The following is a 17,933-nucleotide window of genomic DNA, read 5'->3' as shown; positions in this document are numbered from 1 at the left end:
CTTTTTAACCTTTTTAATAAGAGCTCCTTAGATGTTAAGGGCAACGTCGCTAGTACTTTTTAAAACTTGGATCAATGAAAGAAAACGAAATAGCAGGTTCCGTCGTATTTTCACAGTAGCTTTTGATAGGTTATTTAAGGTATGGTTAGGTTAGATAAATGTTAATGATCTCCCCACAGGGTTAGAAAATTGGCCCCGCAGTGTTAGAGCCTCTCGTAGGGGCTAGAAATAGAAGAAAAGCTACTGTTAAAATACGACGAAACCCACTACTTCGTTTTCTTTCCATGATCCCAAAACTGTCTAAAAATCATCTATAATACAAAGTAGAATGATGTCTCTCTGTCCGTCCGTCCGTTTGTCCCTTAAGATCTCAGGAACCACGGAACCGATCGCCTTCTACTCTTCAGTGAGTATAAATACTGGTCCTGTGGTGGTTTTATGCTATTTTCTTGGGGGATGGGTAGGTAATAGAGGATGTTATTATACCTCTTGGGGCAAAGCCCCTAGAGGCTAGGGGCGAAGCCGCCAGTGTTTAACAAAGTAAATAATAAGATTATAGTTTTGCTTTCAGATTTGGAGGCGGCGGAAAAAGAAATAAGAACAAGAATAAAAATAAAGGTAAAAAGATTTCCAGTATGGCTTCGAAACCGGTTAATATTCACAGCCATACTGACAAATTATTTCGCTACATTGTCATGGTTAAACGATCTTAAAGCGAAGCTTTACTGTAAATACAGTCAATCCGTCCGTACGATTTAAGGAAAAGCAACTCTATAATCCATTTTATACATAAAGATTTTTTTACTTTTTCAATAACAATTTTTTTATATGATATAATTAACCTATTCATCTAATTTTTGGAGCAATGATTCCTAGGACAACAAGGTTCACTATTATAAGCGAAGCATCCTTATAATTAAGTTTCTAATTGTTAGTATGTCCTTAAACAACGTCCTGCAATCCAGCAATTTTGTAACAAATTCATATACAATTAAAGATTTTTATTATTCGTATAAAGTTTTGACAATCTACAAGTGTTAATGTTCGTCTGGCCTTCCGTCTGATTTTTCGGGGATTCAAAGGGATAAGACAATGGCCAATAAATGTGTTTACATCCCCAATGATGATACACAAAACTACCGCTTCTGTAGCGTAAAATTAGAACAAACCAACTTAATATACTAACTAATCAAAATTCACTAAAGTCTCCAAAGTTGTAAAACCAACGAATAAGAAAACGTTAGTATAAAACTTTGGGGACTTGTGTAAACTACCTATTGTCCCCTCTCTCTCTACTGATTTTTAGAGCTTCGCTACTTATTGATGTTGTCATCCTTGTTTTTAGGGAGGACGGGGACATTTGGCTGTCTATTACACTAGTCCCCAAAGTTTTATTATAACGTTTTCTTAATCGTTGGCTTCACAACCTTGGGGACTTTCATTGAATTTCGATTAGTTTGTTTATTAAGTTCAGTGTTCAAACGTTTCAACCACTAATTTTAATATACACAAGGGAAATTTTTTTGTATCATAATTTGGGATGTACATCAATTTATCAGCCATTGTCTTATCCCTTTAGATCCCTGCTACTTATTGATGCTTTCATCCTTGTTTCAGAAGATTCAAATACAACGACAGAAAATAATGAGGAGGAGTTATATGAAGAAGATTATTCTGTTGAAGAATTAGATGATCAAGTTGATGATATTGAGTATGAGATTCAACTGCTGGTGGGTACCCAAAGTTTTTATGAATACGTACCCAAAGTTTTATGTTGTCTCATTCTTTGGGGTATTTTAATTTGTTAGTTCAAATCTAGCAGTGTCCAAACTTTTCAACGAATAATTTTAATCTACAGAATGCGCAACTTTGTTTTAACTCATTGGGGATGTACATCAATTTATAGTCCATTGCCGTATCACTAGAAATTCAAGTCTGGTAAGTGGGGGGAGAAAGGCGTGTAGATTATCTTTAGTTAAGTATTAACATTTGATTTGTCAGAGAGAAAGGACAATTGGCTGTTTATTACACTAGTCTCCAAAGTTTATAATAAGTTTTTTTCTCTTGGGAGGGTAATAAATTTTCCCTAGACCAATAAGAAACCAATAAGAAGCTTCCCTGTAAAGGAGAACCAAATAGGTTCAGCGGTCAGCGAGATCCCTCGCTACAGGAAAAAATTCTTACTACTTTATATAATAACTAGCGGCTTTCCCCCCAGCCTCTAGTTGCTTTGCCCCAAGAAGTAATTTAAAACAAAATAAAAATAAATAAAAAGTCGGAGGTGCAACCACTAATTTGGAACTTTTCGAGAGAAAAAAAATTGAGGGGGATTGTTTTTGAGGGAGGTTGGGGGTGTCCCACCCCCAAGAAAATAGCTTAAAACCACCACAGGACCAGTAGATATATTCCCTGAAGAGGAGAGACCAATAGGTTCAGCAGTTACCGAGAGCTTAAGCTTCAGACAGATAGACAAACATCATTTTACTTTGTACTATAAATAAAATCTAATATGTTTTTTTACAGGAAAAGTTGAAGAAAATAAAGAAAAATCGAAACAAAAAGAAAGGAAGATTTAACAAGAAGAATAAAAATAGAAGAAATAAAAATAAAAATCGTTCATCATTAGAGGTGGAAGAAGAAGGTAGAATTTTACAGGGATCTAAAGGGATAAGACAATGGCCGATAAATTTGAGTACATCCCCATACATGATGATACATAAAATTACCCCTTTTGTAGATTATAATTATTGGTTGAATCGTTTGAACACTCAACTTAATGAATCAAAATTCACTATAGTTCCCAAAGTCGTTAAGCCCACGAATAAGAAAGCGTTATTATAAAACTTTGGGGACTAGTGTAATAAACAGCCCATTGTCCTCTCTCTCTCTCTGAGATTTTTAGCAGCGCGGCTTCTCTATAATTCACAATTAAATTTCTGTACTAAATCTATACAAGCGGCTGCATTCCTTAGAGGCCTCTAGGGAGAGGGAGGGGGGGGGGGGGAGTTAACATTTTAGTTTAGATTGGCAGAAAATAATTTCCAGTATGGCTTACAATCCGATTAATATCCGCTGGATTAGAACCGGTTCTCAGCCATACTGAAAAATCATGTATAGCAATGATCAATGACAATTTCTCACGAATAATAAAATAAAAATCGTAAAATAAAACCAGTTTTGTTAGCTCACCTTGGAGCTAACAAAAACTGGTTTTAATCTTAATTTCAATATCCGCGGAAAGCTGTCTATAATACGATGTTATAGATAACTATTATCTTTTGGTGAAATGTTACAAAATTGCTTCACCGTATATGACAGTTTTTAGGAATTTCCAAAAATAGGGTGAAATTTATACAGGGATCTTAAGGGATAAGACAATGGCCGATAAATTTATATACATCCCCAATGATAGTAAAACAAAATTACCCTATTTGTATATTAAAATTGTCGGTTTATAACCAACCAATTACAATTTGATAACGGTACCCAAAGTTTTTGGAGTCAACGAATAAGATATAAATGTTATAAAACTTTGGGTACAAGTATAATTTACTGTCAAAATGTACCCTCCCTCCCTATAATTAACCCAAAATTGTCACAAAAGTTACTTTTCAATAAACAAGGATGACAAGGATGTCGTCGTAACTATTATTTTTTCTGTATTTTTAGTTGCAAATCTACTTCATAATTCACTTTGTCCGTCAGTCCGTAACGCACATGGTCAATTGGATTTTTACTTCTCCTATTTAAGATAGACGGTTTTTGTACCCAAAGTTTTACAAACATCTTTGGGTACTTTTACTAAATCTTGATTGGATGGTTGCATACTAGAAGTGTACAAACTTATCATCCGATAATTTTTAAGAAGGTGTTATTTTGCGAAACAGCGTAAAGTACCGCCAAAAAATATCGTTGTACAAATTTTGGCGCGAAAATATAATTAAAATGGCGGAAATCTTTATTTAAGCGGGAAATTTGTTGAAAGCACAAAAGTTGAAGCAGCTCTAAGTGCCTAATAAAAAATGACGTCATGCAATACAAGTGACCAATAAGAGAGGCCAGTATAAATTTTACCGAATTGGTCAATTACATTTTATACCGGCCAATTATTGGTACTTTGAATTGTATGACGTCATTTTTTGGAGGCACTTTACGCTGCTTATTACAATTTTTGATGTTAATCACTTTATCGCCCATTGTCTTATCCCCTAAGATCCCTGATGACACAAGACTTTTATAGAGAAGCTACGCTTAAAAAAAGGCGTTTAGGTGAAATTTTTTTTTCAACCCCAAAACGGCATTGATGATTTTCACGGCACCCAAAATTGCTATATTATTACTAGCACATCTGTTCTATAAATATGGTCTTTCCGTTCGTACGTCCGTCTGTCTGTTTGGGGTACAAAATTTGGTTGTCTTTTAAGAGGTTATAAATCTTGGAAGGGTGGTGGTACTTCCCCCCAACATAGTTTTAATCTTTCCTAAGGACCTAAGAAAAGTTATATTGTAAAGGAGAACCATATCTGTTCAGTGGTTAGCGAGATCCTTCCGTACAGACGGACTGGCAAACAAGCAAACATCCTGTTACTCTTATAATCTAATTATCTCTAATTATCTCTTTCTCTATTTATTTTTACTAGCGGCTTCGCCTCTGGCCTCCAGGGGCTTTGCTACTTATTCTGTTATATTTTTTTTGCCAATTTATGTGAACACCGCTAATGTGAGAAAAAAGGGCGTCGTCCTTTTTAGCTGTATTAAGAAATTGAAAAAAGACATGAAATCAGGGATCTTAAGGGATAAGACAATGGACGATCAATTGATATACATTCCCAATGATGATAAACAGAATTCTCTGTAGATTAAATTATTGTTTAAAAGTTCGTACACCTTCAATTTAAAGAAAAAAAATACTCAAAGTTTTTAGCTAAATAATTTGGAAAACTGAATTTTCAGTCCAATGTCTCCTCCATTCCTGCTTAAAAATGAGTCAATGTTTTGACACGATACAGCTTTAACAACATTCAATCTTATATAAAAGTAGCAGGATGTCTCTGTCTGTCTGTACAATAGGATCTCGGTAACCACTGAACCGATATAGTTCTCTTATACAATATAGGTCTATTTGGGGGAGGGTATCACAATCCTTCCAAGCGAAATCGCCCCTAGAAAAAATGAGATTAAATTTTTTTTTTTAATATTCATTTAAAATTTGTCAAAAAAAGTTTAAATACTAAAATTATTTTATATGCAATTTTCGTAAGAAAAATTAACACCCTAAGTTCAAGGCTAAATTTATTTTTTAAAACAACAAAAAATACGATTCCTGTCATAAAAATAATTACGTTATTTTTAAAAGCAAGTCTTTTCTATGATTAGGGTCGGTCCGTCCGTTCGTCCGTAAGGTTAGCTCTTTTCGTTAATTTAAAAAGGTTAGAATTGTCCTATCGATTTCAAACTTTGCTTGATAATTCCTTTAACACTTAGGTATGACTTTGAAAGCGCAGCAACTCTATAATCGTTACCAGAAACTCCGCATGTCCATTTAAAACTTGCCAATTTTTTACTTTTTTGACAACAAATTTTGTATGTTAAAATTATCCGATTCATCTGATATTTGGAATACTGATTCCTATTACAACAAGGTACAACATTATAAGCGAAGCATCTCTATATTCAAGCCCTAAAAGTGTAAGAATGTCCATAAAATTAAACAGTACCATGTATTTCAGCAGTTTTGCAACAAATTTACTTACAATTTTGTATAGAATTATGCATTATTATTCTGCTTTATTATTTCTGACACTCTATAAGCGTTAATGTTCGTTTGTCCTTCTATTTCAGAGCTTCGCTTTTATGAATGTTGTCATCCTTATTACAAAAAATAAATGTGTTACAATAGTTATTAATCACATAGTATTAATGCCAGTTTTCCTCGGATAGAAAATAAAAAAAAATGATAAGACCAATTCCTGTTTTGTTGACATGGGCCTTTGGCCCCTCGGTATTCAATTTGCAATTTTTATATGTTATTCGTAATTGTCTGTAATATACGATACAATACATGATTTTTGATAGTTTAATAATCGGTTCAAATCCAGGGGATATTAATAGATTTTAAAGCCATACTGGATACCCCTTAATTTGTATAAATTTGGTGCATTTAAGCTGTCTATCTTGCATAGAAGCCGAGAAAATTACAATTCTTAACGCTATGGACTGACGGACAGACTACAGACAAACTTTAATGATAGAATAGTTTTGTAACTAATAAAATTTAAATTTCTCAAGGTTTCGTGATTTTAAAAAGATACTTTTTCTCTCTTTATAAAGTCTTTTGAATATAATAATTACAGAATAAAAAAAATCAGGGATCTTAAGGGATAAGACAAAGGATAATAAATTGATGTACACCATTAATGATTATAAACAAACTAACCCCTTCTGTAGATTAAAATAATGCGTTAAAAAAATAAGACATTAAAGTTTGTATTAACCCCTTAGATTTTTTAGTAAAAGTACCCAACGTTCTTAAGCCAATGGAAAACTTTGGGTACTGATTTTCAGGGAAGCATGAAAAATTAGACTGTTAATTACACAAGTACCCAGAGATTTATCACGTTTTCTCATTTATTGGCCTAAAATATTCATAAAAAACATTTATTCTTACGAAGCAGTACATACAATAGTACACCAAGCTACTGCTTAGTACCAGGTGTACTTTATAATTTTTCATAATATTTAAAAAATTTAAATTGCATGACTAACACTAGATGTTTGGTGTGGAACTGATTAGGCTTCCCTAAAATCGGGATATACAATGTTGAATGATGTCTGTCCGTCCGTCCGTCTGAAGCTTAAGATCTTGAAAACCACTGAACCGATTGGATTCTACTCTTCAGGGTATATACCTATTGGACCTTTAGTGGTTTTAAGCTACTTTCTGGGGAGGAAACACCCCTATCCCACTCAAAAATAAAACCCCCCCCCCATTTCTTTTGTTTATGGGGAAGTTAGTTCACATAAAACTACTAATTTTTTTATTTAATTTTTTTTAATTACCTCTTGGGGCAAAGCCCCTAGAGGCTAGCGGCGAAGCCGCTAGTTATGATATAAGTTTATAATTATAACAAACATAAAAATCACCAAACCTTTCAGATTTATTTAGAATTTGAAGAAAAAAAGATTATGCAGAATGGATGATTTTGTTTATCGTCATTGTGGTTGTACATCAATTTATCGTCCATTGTCTTATCTCTTATGACCCCTGAATATTTATTGTTCATGGTAAAATATTCCTTGAAGGAATTACATGTACGTTCAGCCGTTTGGCAGCTAGCAGCCTTTAAAGTTCATACATTTTTGTAAATATGCTTTTTGCATCAAGGCTAACATAATTCATTATCTATCTATAACAAAAAAATCATGGTTAGAAAAACGGACAAAGTAATTTAAAGAGTAGTTGCCAAAACTTATTTGGAGAAAAATCACGAAACCTTACAGCGTATTTTAAATATAAAAACATATGTAGAATGGGTAATTTTGTTTATCTTTATTGTGGTTGTACATCATTTTATCGTTTATTGTCTTATTGTCTTAGGGGGGGGGGGGGGTGGTTAACTATCGTAAAATAAAAAAAATCATGGTTGTAAAAACGGACAGTATAAAAGTTGGAAAGATTTTTAATCAATATAATAGATTTGAAATCTGCATAAAATTTTAAGGATTTTTTATAAAATTCGTTTTTTATATAATTCTTTATTTAAAGGCGCAAATACGATTTAAGTAAATAAATTTTGACCAATAGGATAGCTGGATTGGAAACTACCTACGCTCTAATTGGTTGAATGATGTACGTCACTTAAGCTTCTCCAATCAGAGCGCAGATAGTTTTCAATCCACCAATCACAGATCTCAAAATTATTTAACTTAATTTGTATTTGCGCCTTTAAATAAAGAATTATATAAAAAAACTAATTTTATAAAAAATCCTTAAAATTTTATGCAGATTTCAAATCTTTTATATTGATCAAAAATCTTTCAAACTTTTATAGTCTAACGGACAGAGTGATTTAAAGAGTAGTTGCTTAAATTTAAAATCACGAAACCTTACAGTTGTATTTTAAATATAAAAACATATGTAGAATGGGTAATTTTGTTTATCTTTATTGTGGTTGTACATCATTTTATCATTCATTGTCTTATCTCTTATGATCCCTGAATGTATATTTTTTAGTTCATGGTAAAATATTCTTTGAATGAATAATATTTACGTTTAGCCGTTTGGCAGCTAGCTAGCAGCCTTTAAAGATCATAGATTTTTGTATTTAATCTTTTTCAACAAAAATATAAAGAGTAGATGCTTAAATTTATTGGGGAAAAAATCACGAAACCTATACAAAAGTATTTTTAAAAAGTTTATGTAGAATGGATGATTATGTTTATCATCATTGAGGTTGTACATCATTTTTATTGTTTATTGTCTTATCCCTTAGGATCCCTGCTTGTGTATTTTGTGCTTTATGGTAAAATATTCCTAGAATGAATGAATAACATGTACGTTCAGCCGTTTGGCAGCTGGCAGTCTTTTTAAGTTCATAGATTATTGTATATGATCTTTTTTAACAAAAATATAAAGAGTAGATGCTTAAACTTATTGGGGGGGAAATCACGAAACCTTACAGCTTTTTAAAAATATAAATAACATCGTATGTAGAAAGGGTAATTTTGTTTATCTTTATTGTGGTTGTACATCAATTTATCGTCCATTGTCTTATCCCTTGGGATAATAGATTTTTTTTTTTATAGATAATCGTTCCCAGGAATATTTGTTCGTGAACTGCAATAGATCCCAGGGATCTAAAGGGATAAGACAATATATTGAGGTACATTCTGAATGATGACACACAAAATTACCTCTTCAGTAGAATAAAATTAGTATTGGAAACATCTTAATGATCCAACCAATAAAAAATAACGTTAGTCCCCAAAGTTGTTAAGCCAACGTATAAGAAAACATCAAAACTTTGGGGACTAGTGTAATAAACAGCCCCTCTTTCTCTGAGTTCTAATGAAGGAAGTGAGGGGACATTGAGCAGTCTATTACACTCGTTTTTGTTAACAACTTTGAGGACTTTTGTTGAATTTTGAATAGTTGGTGGTTAATTAATTTGAGTGATTAATGTTAGAATTGTCCTGTAGATTTTAAACTTTCTGACTAGATAATGTCATTTTAGATTATTGATCCCAGGAACATTTTGGATAATTGATCCTAGCAACATTTGAGATAATTGATTTAAAGAACATTTTAGAATTGATAGATAATTGATCCCAGGAACATTTTAATAATCGATCCCAGGAACATTTAAATAATCGTTTCAATTGGAACATTTTAATAATTTAATCGATCCCAGGAACATTTTAATGATCAATCCCAAGAAATTTTAATAATTGAGATCAGGAAGATTTTAATAATCAATCCCAGGAACATTTAGGATAATCGATCCCAGGAACATTTTAGATAATCAATCCAAGTAACATTTTATAATTGACCCCAGGAATATTTTAAAAATCGATCCAAGGAACATTTTAGAATCGATCCAAGGAACATTTTAATGATCGATCCCAAGAAATTTTAATAATTGAGATCAGGAAGATTTTAATAATCGATCCCAGGAACATTTAGGATAATCGATCCCAGGAACATTTTAGATATATTCTTTTTAGATGTTGAGGACGATTATGGAGATGAGGATTATGTCGACAACGATGAGGAAGAAAAAATTGAGGGATGATCATTTTTGAAGCAGCAAATAGTGCCCAATAAAATGTGACGTCATACAATACAAATGACCAATGATAGACCAGGAAACAGCGAATGGTGTCCATTAAAAATTACGTCATTCGATAAAACAACTAATGAGAGGCCAGTATCAATTTTACCATTGGTCAATTACAGTGTATACTGGCCTCTCATTGGTGCCACTTTACGCTGTCTCTACAAATGACCATGCAATGATATTATTTTTATTAGGCACTACTAGCTGTTACACATTTTTTTTACACATCTAGTGGCGAGCCGAGGATTTTGCCGAAGGGGTGTGCAAAAAGCAACCACCCCCTTTTAATCATATTCTAGGGGGGGGGTGTAAAGATTTGTGCTTTAGGGGGGGGGGTGCGTTTTTGTGCCCACTCACTTACTCAAAAGTCCCAAAAGTGTAAACTGACGCGCGAAGCGTGCAATATTTTTTCACACCTCCCCCCCCTCCCCCCTTAAATTTAAGGGTTGTGTTAGTGTTTTTTAACCTTGACACCCCTCTTGGCTTTATTGGGGGGGTCTAGGGATAGTTGGACACTGACAGACAAAGTGAATTATAGAGTAGCTTCGCTTACAACAACAACAAAAATGCTCATCTTGAAGGAGGAAAAAGTAGCTGATGACGATGTAGATACAACCAATGAAACCAATGATTCTAATGAGAAGAAGGTGGATGAGAAAAAAAATGATGATGACAGTAATAATAATAAGAAGAAAAAGAATCAACTGGATATGAAAGATTGTGAGGTAAAAATTTTTCAGTTTTTTTCTTTTAAGTTTAATCCGCGACCGTTGCTCAACATGAAGCGCATCCGCTCGTGGTCGGGGAGTTGATAGGGAATCTAGGCCAAACACCTCATCACAACTAAATACGTTAAAAATGATTTACACTGCTGCTATGTCAGGTGCACGACATTAATAGTTAGAGTAGGACGGGGGAATTGCGTTGGCCCAAAACAGGTGCATCTTATTACCTTGCACAGTTAGGACTTTTAGACACAGTTTGTGCAATCAAAGAATCGAAATATTATTTGTTTGGTGGGTGTTACTTAACCTAACACTCGGGTGTTTGGACGAAAAAGGAGTGATTTGGCTCAACTTAGTTGGGTTGTTGAGGCTGACGTTATAGAGACGTCATGTATTGCAGCCTCGCTTGTATAAGGTTATATTGGTGCTTTCCCTAAATGTGCCAATTAAGCATTGCCCCCCCTTTTCCTCTTATGTTTAAAATGAATTAAGAATAGTGGAGATGTTTGTTAATTACTTTACTATAAGTCAGGTTAGGTAAGGTTACACTGGATGATAATGGATAGCCCCGCAGATTTAGGCCACCCATAGAATTATTATCCCCCGCAGGCGCAGGGGGATAAGGAAAGTGTCATGTGTGACGTCATAAAATTACGTCTAAAAAGGAAGGATGGGAGAGAAAGTTGGCTAGGAAAGAAGGGTTCAAAGATCGATGGCCATTTTGAGGGAAAGCACCCATAATATCATCCTTTTTTCAATTCAGGTTTTCGAATGTGGCGCGGTGAAAATTGGCTACCGCCTCTACTCATTATACAACACTTTTAGCGGGATGAACACTAAATATCAGGAATAGTTATTTTTCTTAAAAAGGCAGTACGAATCAGGGATCTAAAGGGATAAGACAATGGCTGATAAATTGATGTACATCCCAAGTGATGATAAACAAAATTAATGGTTGAAACGTTTGGATACTCAACTAAATGAACCAATCAATCAAAAAGCAATAAAAGTCCTCAAGGTTGTTTAGCCAACGAATAAGAAAACTTTATTACAAAGCTTTGGGGACTAGTGTAATAAACAGCCCACTGCATTAGCACTCTGTGAGGAAGGGGACATTTGGCCGTTTATTGCACTAGTCCCCACAAAATTTTATAATAATTTTTTTTTGAAAACTTTGAGGACTTAAATTTTGAATGGTGTCTAAATATTTTAACCACTACAGAAGAGGTAATTTTTTGTATCATCATTAGGGATGTACAAAAATTTATCTGCCATTGTCTTATCCCTTTAGATCCCTGGTGCAAATAAAAATTAAAACAAGGATGACAACATCCATAAATAGCGAAGCACATAAAAAATCATACAATAGTCATTGGACTAAGTGAGTTATAGGACAGATGTTCAGATGTCATAACAAAGAAAGAAATTAGAGAGAAAATATGCTAAAACTCACGAAACCTCAAAAATAATGCATATGTCTTTAAGTGGGACCGACAGGCTGACGGACCAAACAATCAGATAATTATAACATACAAAAAATCAGCATATATTAAGTGAACGTACGTACTTTCGAGTTGTTACCGATTCCTAAATCGTACCTTATTCTTATAGGAATTATCATGCAAAGTTTAAAATCGATAGGGCAGTTCTAACATGCCTAGATTATCTATAATAGCTACCCGTTACGGACGGAACAACCCTTAATGATAAGAAATAACTGTCTTGGACGGACTTACGGACAGACCGACTGTAATTATAGAAAAGCTTTACTGTAAAAAAACCGCACTGCCTCCAAAAAAAAGCTATCATAAATAATTCAGGAAATACTTAGCAACGTGATTGAGAAAAATGTCAGCGCTGGCAAAAACGATGAAAATTAAACAATAGAATGAAAAATCTTCCAAAATCTAGGAGAAAATCTGCGAAAACGTATAACTATTTTTTGATGTAATTAATATTATCCACCCACCCCTCAGGACTTCCAAGCATTTTTTTTTTATAGATATACACTAGGGTTAAAGAAATTTAGGGGGAGGGGGTTGTAATCTTTTTTTTTTGGGGGGGGGGGGGCGGGGGAGGCGGTTAAACACTTCTTTACCTTCCTTTTGGATGTCACTGCCCACCCACCCCCATTTGTAAAAAAGTTTAAAGTGGGGAGGGGGGAGATTTTTCGATTCAGGTTAGGTTAGGTTATATTTGGTACTAGCTAGCCCAAGATATTATTATTTTGTCTCCATTAGATATATTTTGACGAAGCCCAATCTGTACCACTTTTGATTCCTGTGACGTCATAAAATGAGGGAGATGAGAGAAGTGGAAAAAAACCCTAAAGAATCCCTCATTATTATTACGTCACAGGAACCAAAAGTGGTAGAGATTGGGCTTCGACGTACATTTTAAAAAACTTTATAAGTTTTTTATTAAAATATTAGGTTATATATTAAATATATATTACATAGGCATTATTTTGAAAAATGTAAATATCTATGTATATTAGGGTGGGTCGATTTTGGACATTTTGGACACCTCTGGATGATTTAAAATTTATCCTAAGTCTTAAAACCGCTGACGACCAGACATTCAATTGTATAGCTATTTGTAAATGGAAGTCAAAAATTTATTGAATCAGAACTATGGCTTCATGGTGCTCCCCGGAAATGCCTTGAGGAGCTGAGTCAGGAACTTTTGTCCGTTTCAAAAAATCTCGTTCCTAGCCTGAGAAAATCTAAAAAACCTCTACAAATTGGACAATTCTCAATAAACCTTAAAAATTTTTGTTTTTTTTAGTGATTTCTAAGGCTAGGAACGAGATATTTTGAAACGGACAAAAGTTCCTGATTCAGCTCCTCAAGGCCTTTCCAGGGAGCACCATGAAGCTATAGTTCTGATTCAAAAAAAAAATTGAATGTCGTCTTTGCATACTAATAAGTAATGAATTATATTTTTAAGTGGTCGTGTTCTAAAACTCAATTTTTTAAAATTCTTTTTCGGTCAGAAATGTTTTTAAGGTTAATTTTATCTGTTGCATATCCCCGCTTTGTCTAATTCCGATATGAACCCACCCTAATGTATATAATTTATGAAAATTTTGTAATATAAATGTTTTTTTTTGTAAAACATTTTCCAGTATGACTTCGAAACCGAATAATATCTGCTAGATTAGAATCGGTTTCAGCCATATTTAAAAATCATGTATACCATCGTATGACAGACAACGTTCCACGAATATTAAAATAAATATCATGAAAGTAATACCAGTTTTGTTAGAATGTGTCTTCGGCCAATCGGGGCTCACCAAACTGGTTTAATCTTATAACTTTTCATTTTAATGTCCGTGGAAAGCTGTCTAGAATACAATGCGGTAAATATATATTCTTGTTCAGTTTTATAGACAGTTGACCGCGGATATAAAAATATATTTTTGAATTTTTATGACGGTTTATAATCCGTTTAATTACAAAGGATTAAAATGATTTTGAGTCGCGAAAGAATAGTTATCGCATCGTATTATAAACAGCTTTCCGTGGATGGTAAAATTGTAAGATTTATTCCAGTTTTGTAAGACCCAGAGGGCCGAAGTCCCGGGCCAACGAAACTGAAATTGATTTATGATTTTATTATTTATTGTTCGTGGAAAATTGTAAACAAAATGTTACGATACATGTTTTTTTAGCATTGCTCAGAACCGGTTCTAATCCAGCGGATATTTATCGTTAACGAAGCCATACTGGAAATTATTTGTATGCATTAGTTGAAAGATTGTGACATTTACAGGGATCTTAAGGTATAGGACAATGGAAGATAAATTTATTTACTTCCCCAATGATGATAAACTAAATTACCCCATCTGTGGATCAAAATTTTGAACATTGTAATCGATCACAATTTTATAAAAGTAACTAAAGTTTTTAAGTCAACGAATAAGATAGTAGGTTTATAAAACTTTGGATACCAGTGTAATTTACAGTTCAATGTTCCTTGATTGGTTGGTTCAAACTAGTACTGTACAAACTTTTCAACCAATAAGAAACAGAAAAAAGGGGAAATTTTATTTAAAATCATCAATTTATCATCCATTGTCTTTTCATTCCATAAAAGTAACTGGATGTCTGAGTGTTTGTAGCTTAAGATCCCGTTAACTTTCTCCTTTACAGGGAAGCCAGATATATAGGTCTATATATAGGCCGGTTTGTAGCTATTTTGGGAGAGGGAAAAAAAGTTACCTTCAAAGAATATTTATTTATACCCCCTCCCCTTGTTTCAAGTGCCCCTTGAGGCTTCTAGGGGCGTAGCCGCTAGTCTAAAATAATTTATGATTTTTTTTATTGTAAAAATTGTTAAGTTTCTTATCTTTATTTTATATTTTATGTTTGTTAAAGTTTTTTGTTTTAATTGCCATATATCAAAATATATTTTGTTATCATAAAACTGTTTTTTTTTTTCAAGCGTAGCTTTTCTATAATTAGGGTCTGTCCGTTTGTCCGTATCTGTTAGCTCTTTTCATTAATTTAGACTGGTTAGAATTGTCCAATTGATTTCAAAGTTTTCATAATGACTTCTGTAACAATTAAGTACGATTTAGGAAGCGTAGCAACTTTATAACCGTTACCAGAAAGTCCGTACGTCCAGTTAAAACATGCTCATTGTTTATTTATTTTTATTATAATTATCCTGTTAATTTAATTTTTGGAATAATGATTCATAGATCAACAAGGGAAATATTATATGCGATGCATCTCTATACTCTAAACCTAAAAATGTCCTTTTACTGCATCCTGTATTAACGCAATTTTGCAAAAACAAATTATGTCCAATTTTGTTAAGACTTACAAATCAATGTTCTGCATATTAAGTTCTGACACTCTATAAGAGTTATTGTTCGTTTTTCCTTCCTTCTGACTTAATACCTTCGATTATATGGATGTTGTCATCCTTGTTTTTTTTATCTTAGTTAGCGGCTACGGCTCTAGAGGCCTCTAGGAGCATGAAAAAGGTTTTCTTTTTAATATATGTTAAGAACAGTTGTTTATCAAAAATATCCTCTAGGCGCCAATTTTATTTTTATTTATTTTTGACGGTTTCTCTTGGGAGCGTGGTGGTACCCTCACCCCAAATAGCTATAAATCTATAAATATGAAAAGCTACACTGTAAAGGAGAACCATGTCGGTTCTGCGGTTAGCGAGATCCTTTATGCAGACAGACGGACAAACATCCTGTTACTTTATTATAAGGAACAGAGCACCAGAATTATTGGTGAATGGGGGGGGGGGTATTCATACATTTAGCTCCTTCCTTTGGAAGTCCCTTGTTGCCTTATCCTAATATATAAAGTAGTAGGCGTTTTTTGTCTGTCCCGAAAGATCTCGCTTGACCGATATTGTTCTCATTTACAGTGAAGCTTCTTATAGGTCCTGGGAAGGTTTTAAATTATTTTTGGAGAGGGTGTATTTCTCCCCCACCCTCCCCCCCAAATTAAAAAAAAAACTCTTTTGAAACTCAAATTTAAAACGGGTTGAGGTCGTCTTTTCCCCCTCCTATCAGTTCCCCTAGAGGCTTCTAGGGGCGAAGCCGCTAGTAATCCTATTATATAAAGTATTAAGGGTTTCTTAACTACTAAAACATATTGGGTCCTCTATTTTAGGTAAGCTTCACATATGTCCTTTGATGGTTTTAGGCTATTTATTTTTAGTCTTGAAATGGTTTTACGCTATTTTCTTGCCCTTCTCTGTCCTCCCTTCCAATAAAGAGCCCCTGGATGCTAGGAGCTTAGCCACTAGTATAATATAGCAGAAAATATTAGGTTCTATAGTATGTACTAGCGGCTACGCCCCTAGAGGCATCTAGGGGCACTTGAGGAGGGGGAAGTCGAATTTGATAACCCAATTTCTTATTTTAGATTTTAAAAGAATTTTTTTTTTTTGGGGGGGGGAGGGTTTTCTAGGGGCAATTTCTCTTGGGTAAATAGTTATAAACCTTCCCGGGACCTATGAGAAGCTACCCTGTTAAGGAGAACCCGATCGGTTCAGCGGTTAGCGAGATCCTTTGATACAAACAGACACACAGACAGACAAACATCCTTTTACTTTATTATAAGGATATTTAACAGTCCAATGTCTCCTTCCTCCCTATGACTATAAGTGCTTTAATCAATCAACCAAATCTAAATTTAAAAAAAAATCAAATATGCAATTCAATAGAACTTAATTTTATTATTTAGACCCTGGGATCTAAAGGGATAAGATAATGGAAAATAAATTGATGTACTGTACATCCCCAAAGATGATACACAAAATTTACCTCTTCTGTAGATAACGATAAGTGGTTGAAAGTTTGTAAACTCAACTTAATGCAACAACCAATAAAAATTCAATAAAAGTCCCCAAGGTTGTTACGTCAACGAAAAAGAAACCGTTATTATAAGATTTTGGGGACTAGTGTAATAGATAAGCCAATGTCTCCTCCTTCCTGATTCAGACCAAAATATTGGAATTTTTTTGCAAAAGCAAAAAAATAGTTTTAAATTATGATTTTTATTTGTTAATTTATATTTTTTCATAGATTTCATTTTGCAAAAAAATGGAATTTTAAACAATGATTTAAAAAAAAATTAATAAAGAAATTTGTTTTATATTATGGTTCATTTATTGCATTTTTTGTCATTTCCCCCATAGCGTTACGGACGGATCGACGGACGGCCAGACATAGAGAATTATAGAGTAGCTTCGCTACTCTAAAAATAAACTGTCTAGCTTTAAGCTTCAATTTAAAACATTGCATGATGATTCCTCTAACAATAAGGTACGATTTAGGAAGCGTTGCATCTCTATATAATCATGTCCTAAAAATATCATGCATTTAACCAGTTTTGCAACAAATATACATATACTTTTATATTTTACTTATTCAGTTCTGATAAGTGTTAATGTTCGTTTTTCCTACCGTTTCAAAGCTTTGCTTTTATGGAGGTTGTCATCCTTGATTATATAAAATCGCACTTTATGATTTAAAACTGTTTGTTTTATTTCTTAAATTCCGGGATTTTTATTTTACTAGGAAATTTGGAACAACAAGGATGACAACATCCATAAAAGCGAGGCACTGAAACGTTAGGACAAACGAACATTAACACTTGAGTTTTGTTAGAACTGAATAATCAGAATATAAATGTATAAAAGTCGAACGAAACAAAATTGTAAGTAAATCTGCTGAAAAAATAGGTAAATACAGGATATTATTTAAGGACATACTTACATTTTTAGAACTTAATTATAGAGATGCTTCGCTTATAACTATGTACTTTGTTGTCATAGTTTCCCAAAAATAATATCAATCGGATAATTTTATCACATACAAATTTAACGTTAAAAAAGT

General features: G+C 33.5%; 2 protein-coding genes across 2 annotated transcripts in view; one reads left to right on the top strand and one right to left on the bottom strand.

Moving 5' to 3' along the window:
- The window catches only part of LOC145306290 (uncharacterized), a 12,698-nt gene extending 2,907 nt beyond the window's left edge, over positions 1-9,791 (top strand). The window contains exons 3-6 of the mRNA XM_080148371.1: positions 572-618; positions 1,618-1,730; positions 2,524-2,641; positions 9,724-9,791. Of these exons, the coding sequence (XP_080004497.1) occupies positions 572-618; positions 1,618-1,730; positions 2,524-2,641; positions 9,724-9,791 (346 nt within the window). The remainder of the gene's footprint in view (positions 1-571; positions 619-1,617; positions 1,731-2,523; positions 2,642-9,723) is intronic.
- Positions 1-17,933, bottom strand: part of LOC145306160 (uncharacterized) — a 287,293-nt gene that overhangs the window by 132,053 nt on the left and 137,307 nt on the right. The window lies entirely within an intron of this gene.

This window comes from Acartia tonsa, chromosome 14, assembly GCF_053477335.1.
Source record: "Acartia tonsa isolate MP-2025a chromosome 14, ASM5347733v1, whole genome shotgun sequence".
Classification (NCBI taxonomy): domain Eukaryota; kingdom Metazoa; phylum Arthropoda; class Copepoda; order Calanoida; family Acartiidae; genus Acartia; species Acartia tonsa.
Note: the sequence above shows the minus strand (reverse complement) of the source record. Positions and strands in the feature narration are given on the sequence as shown.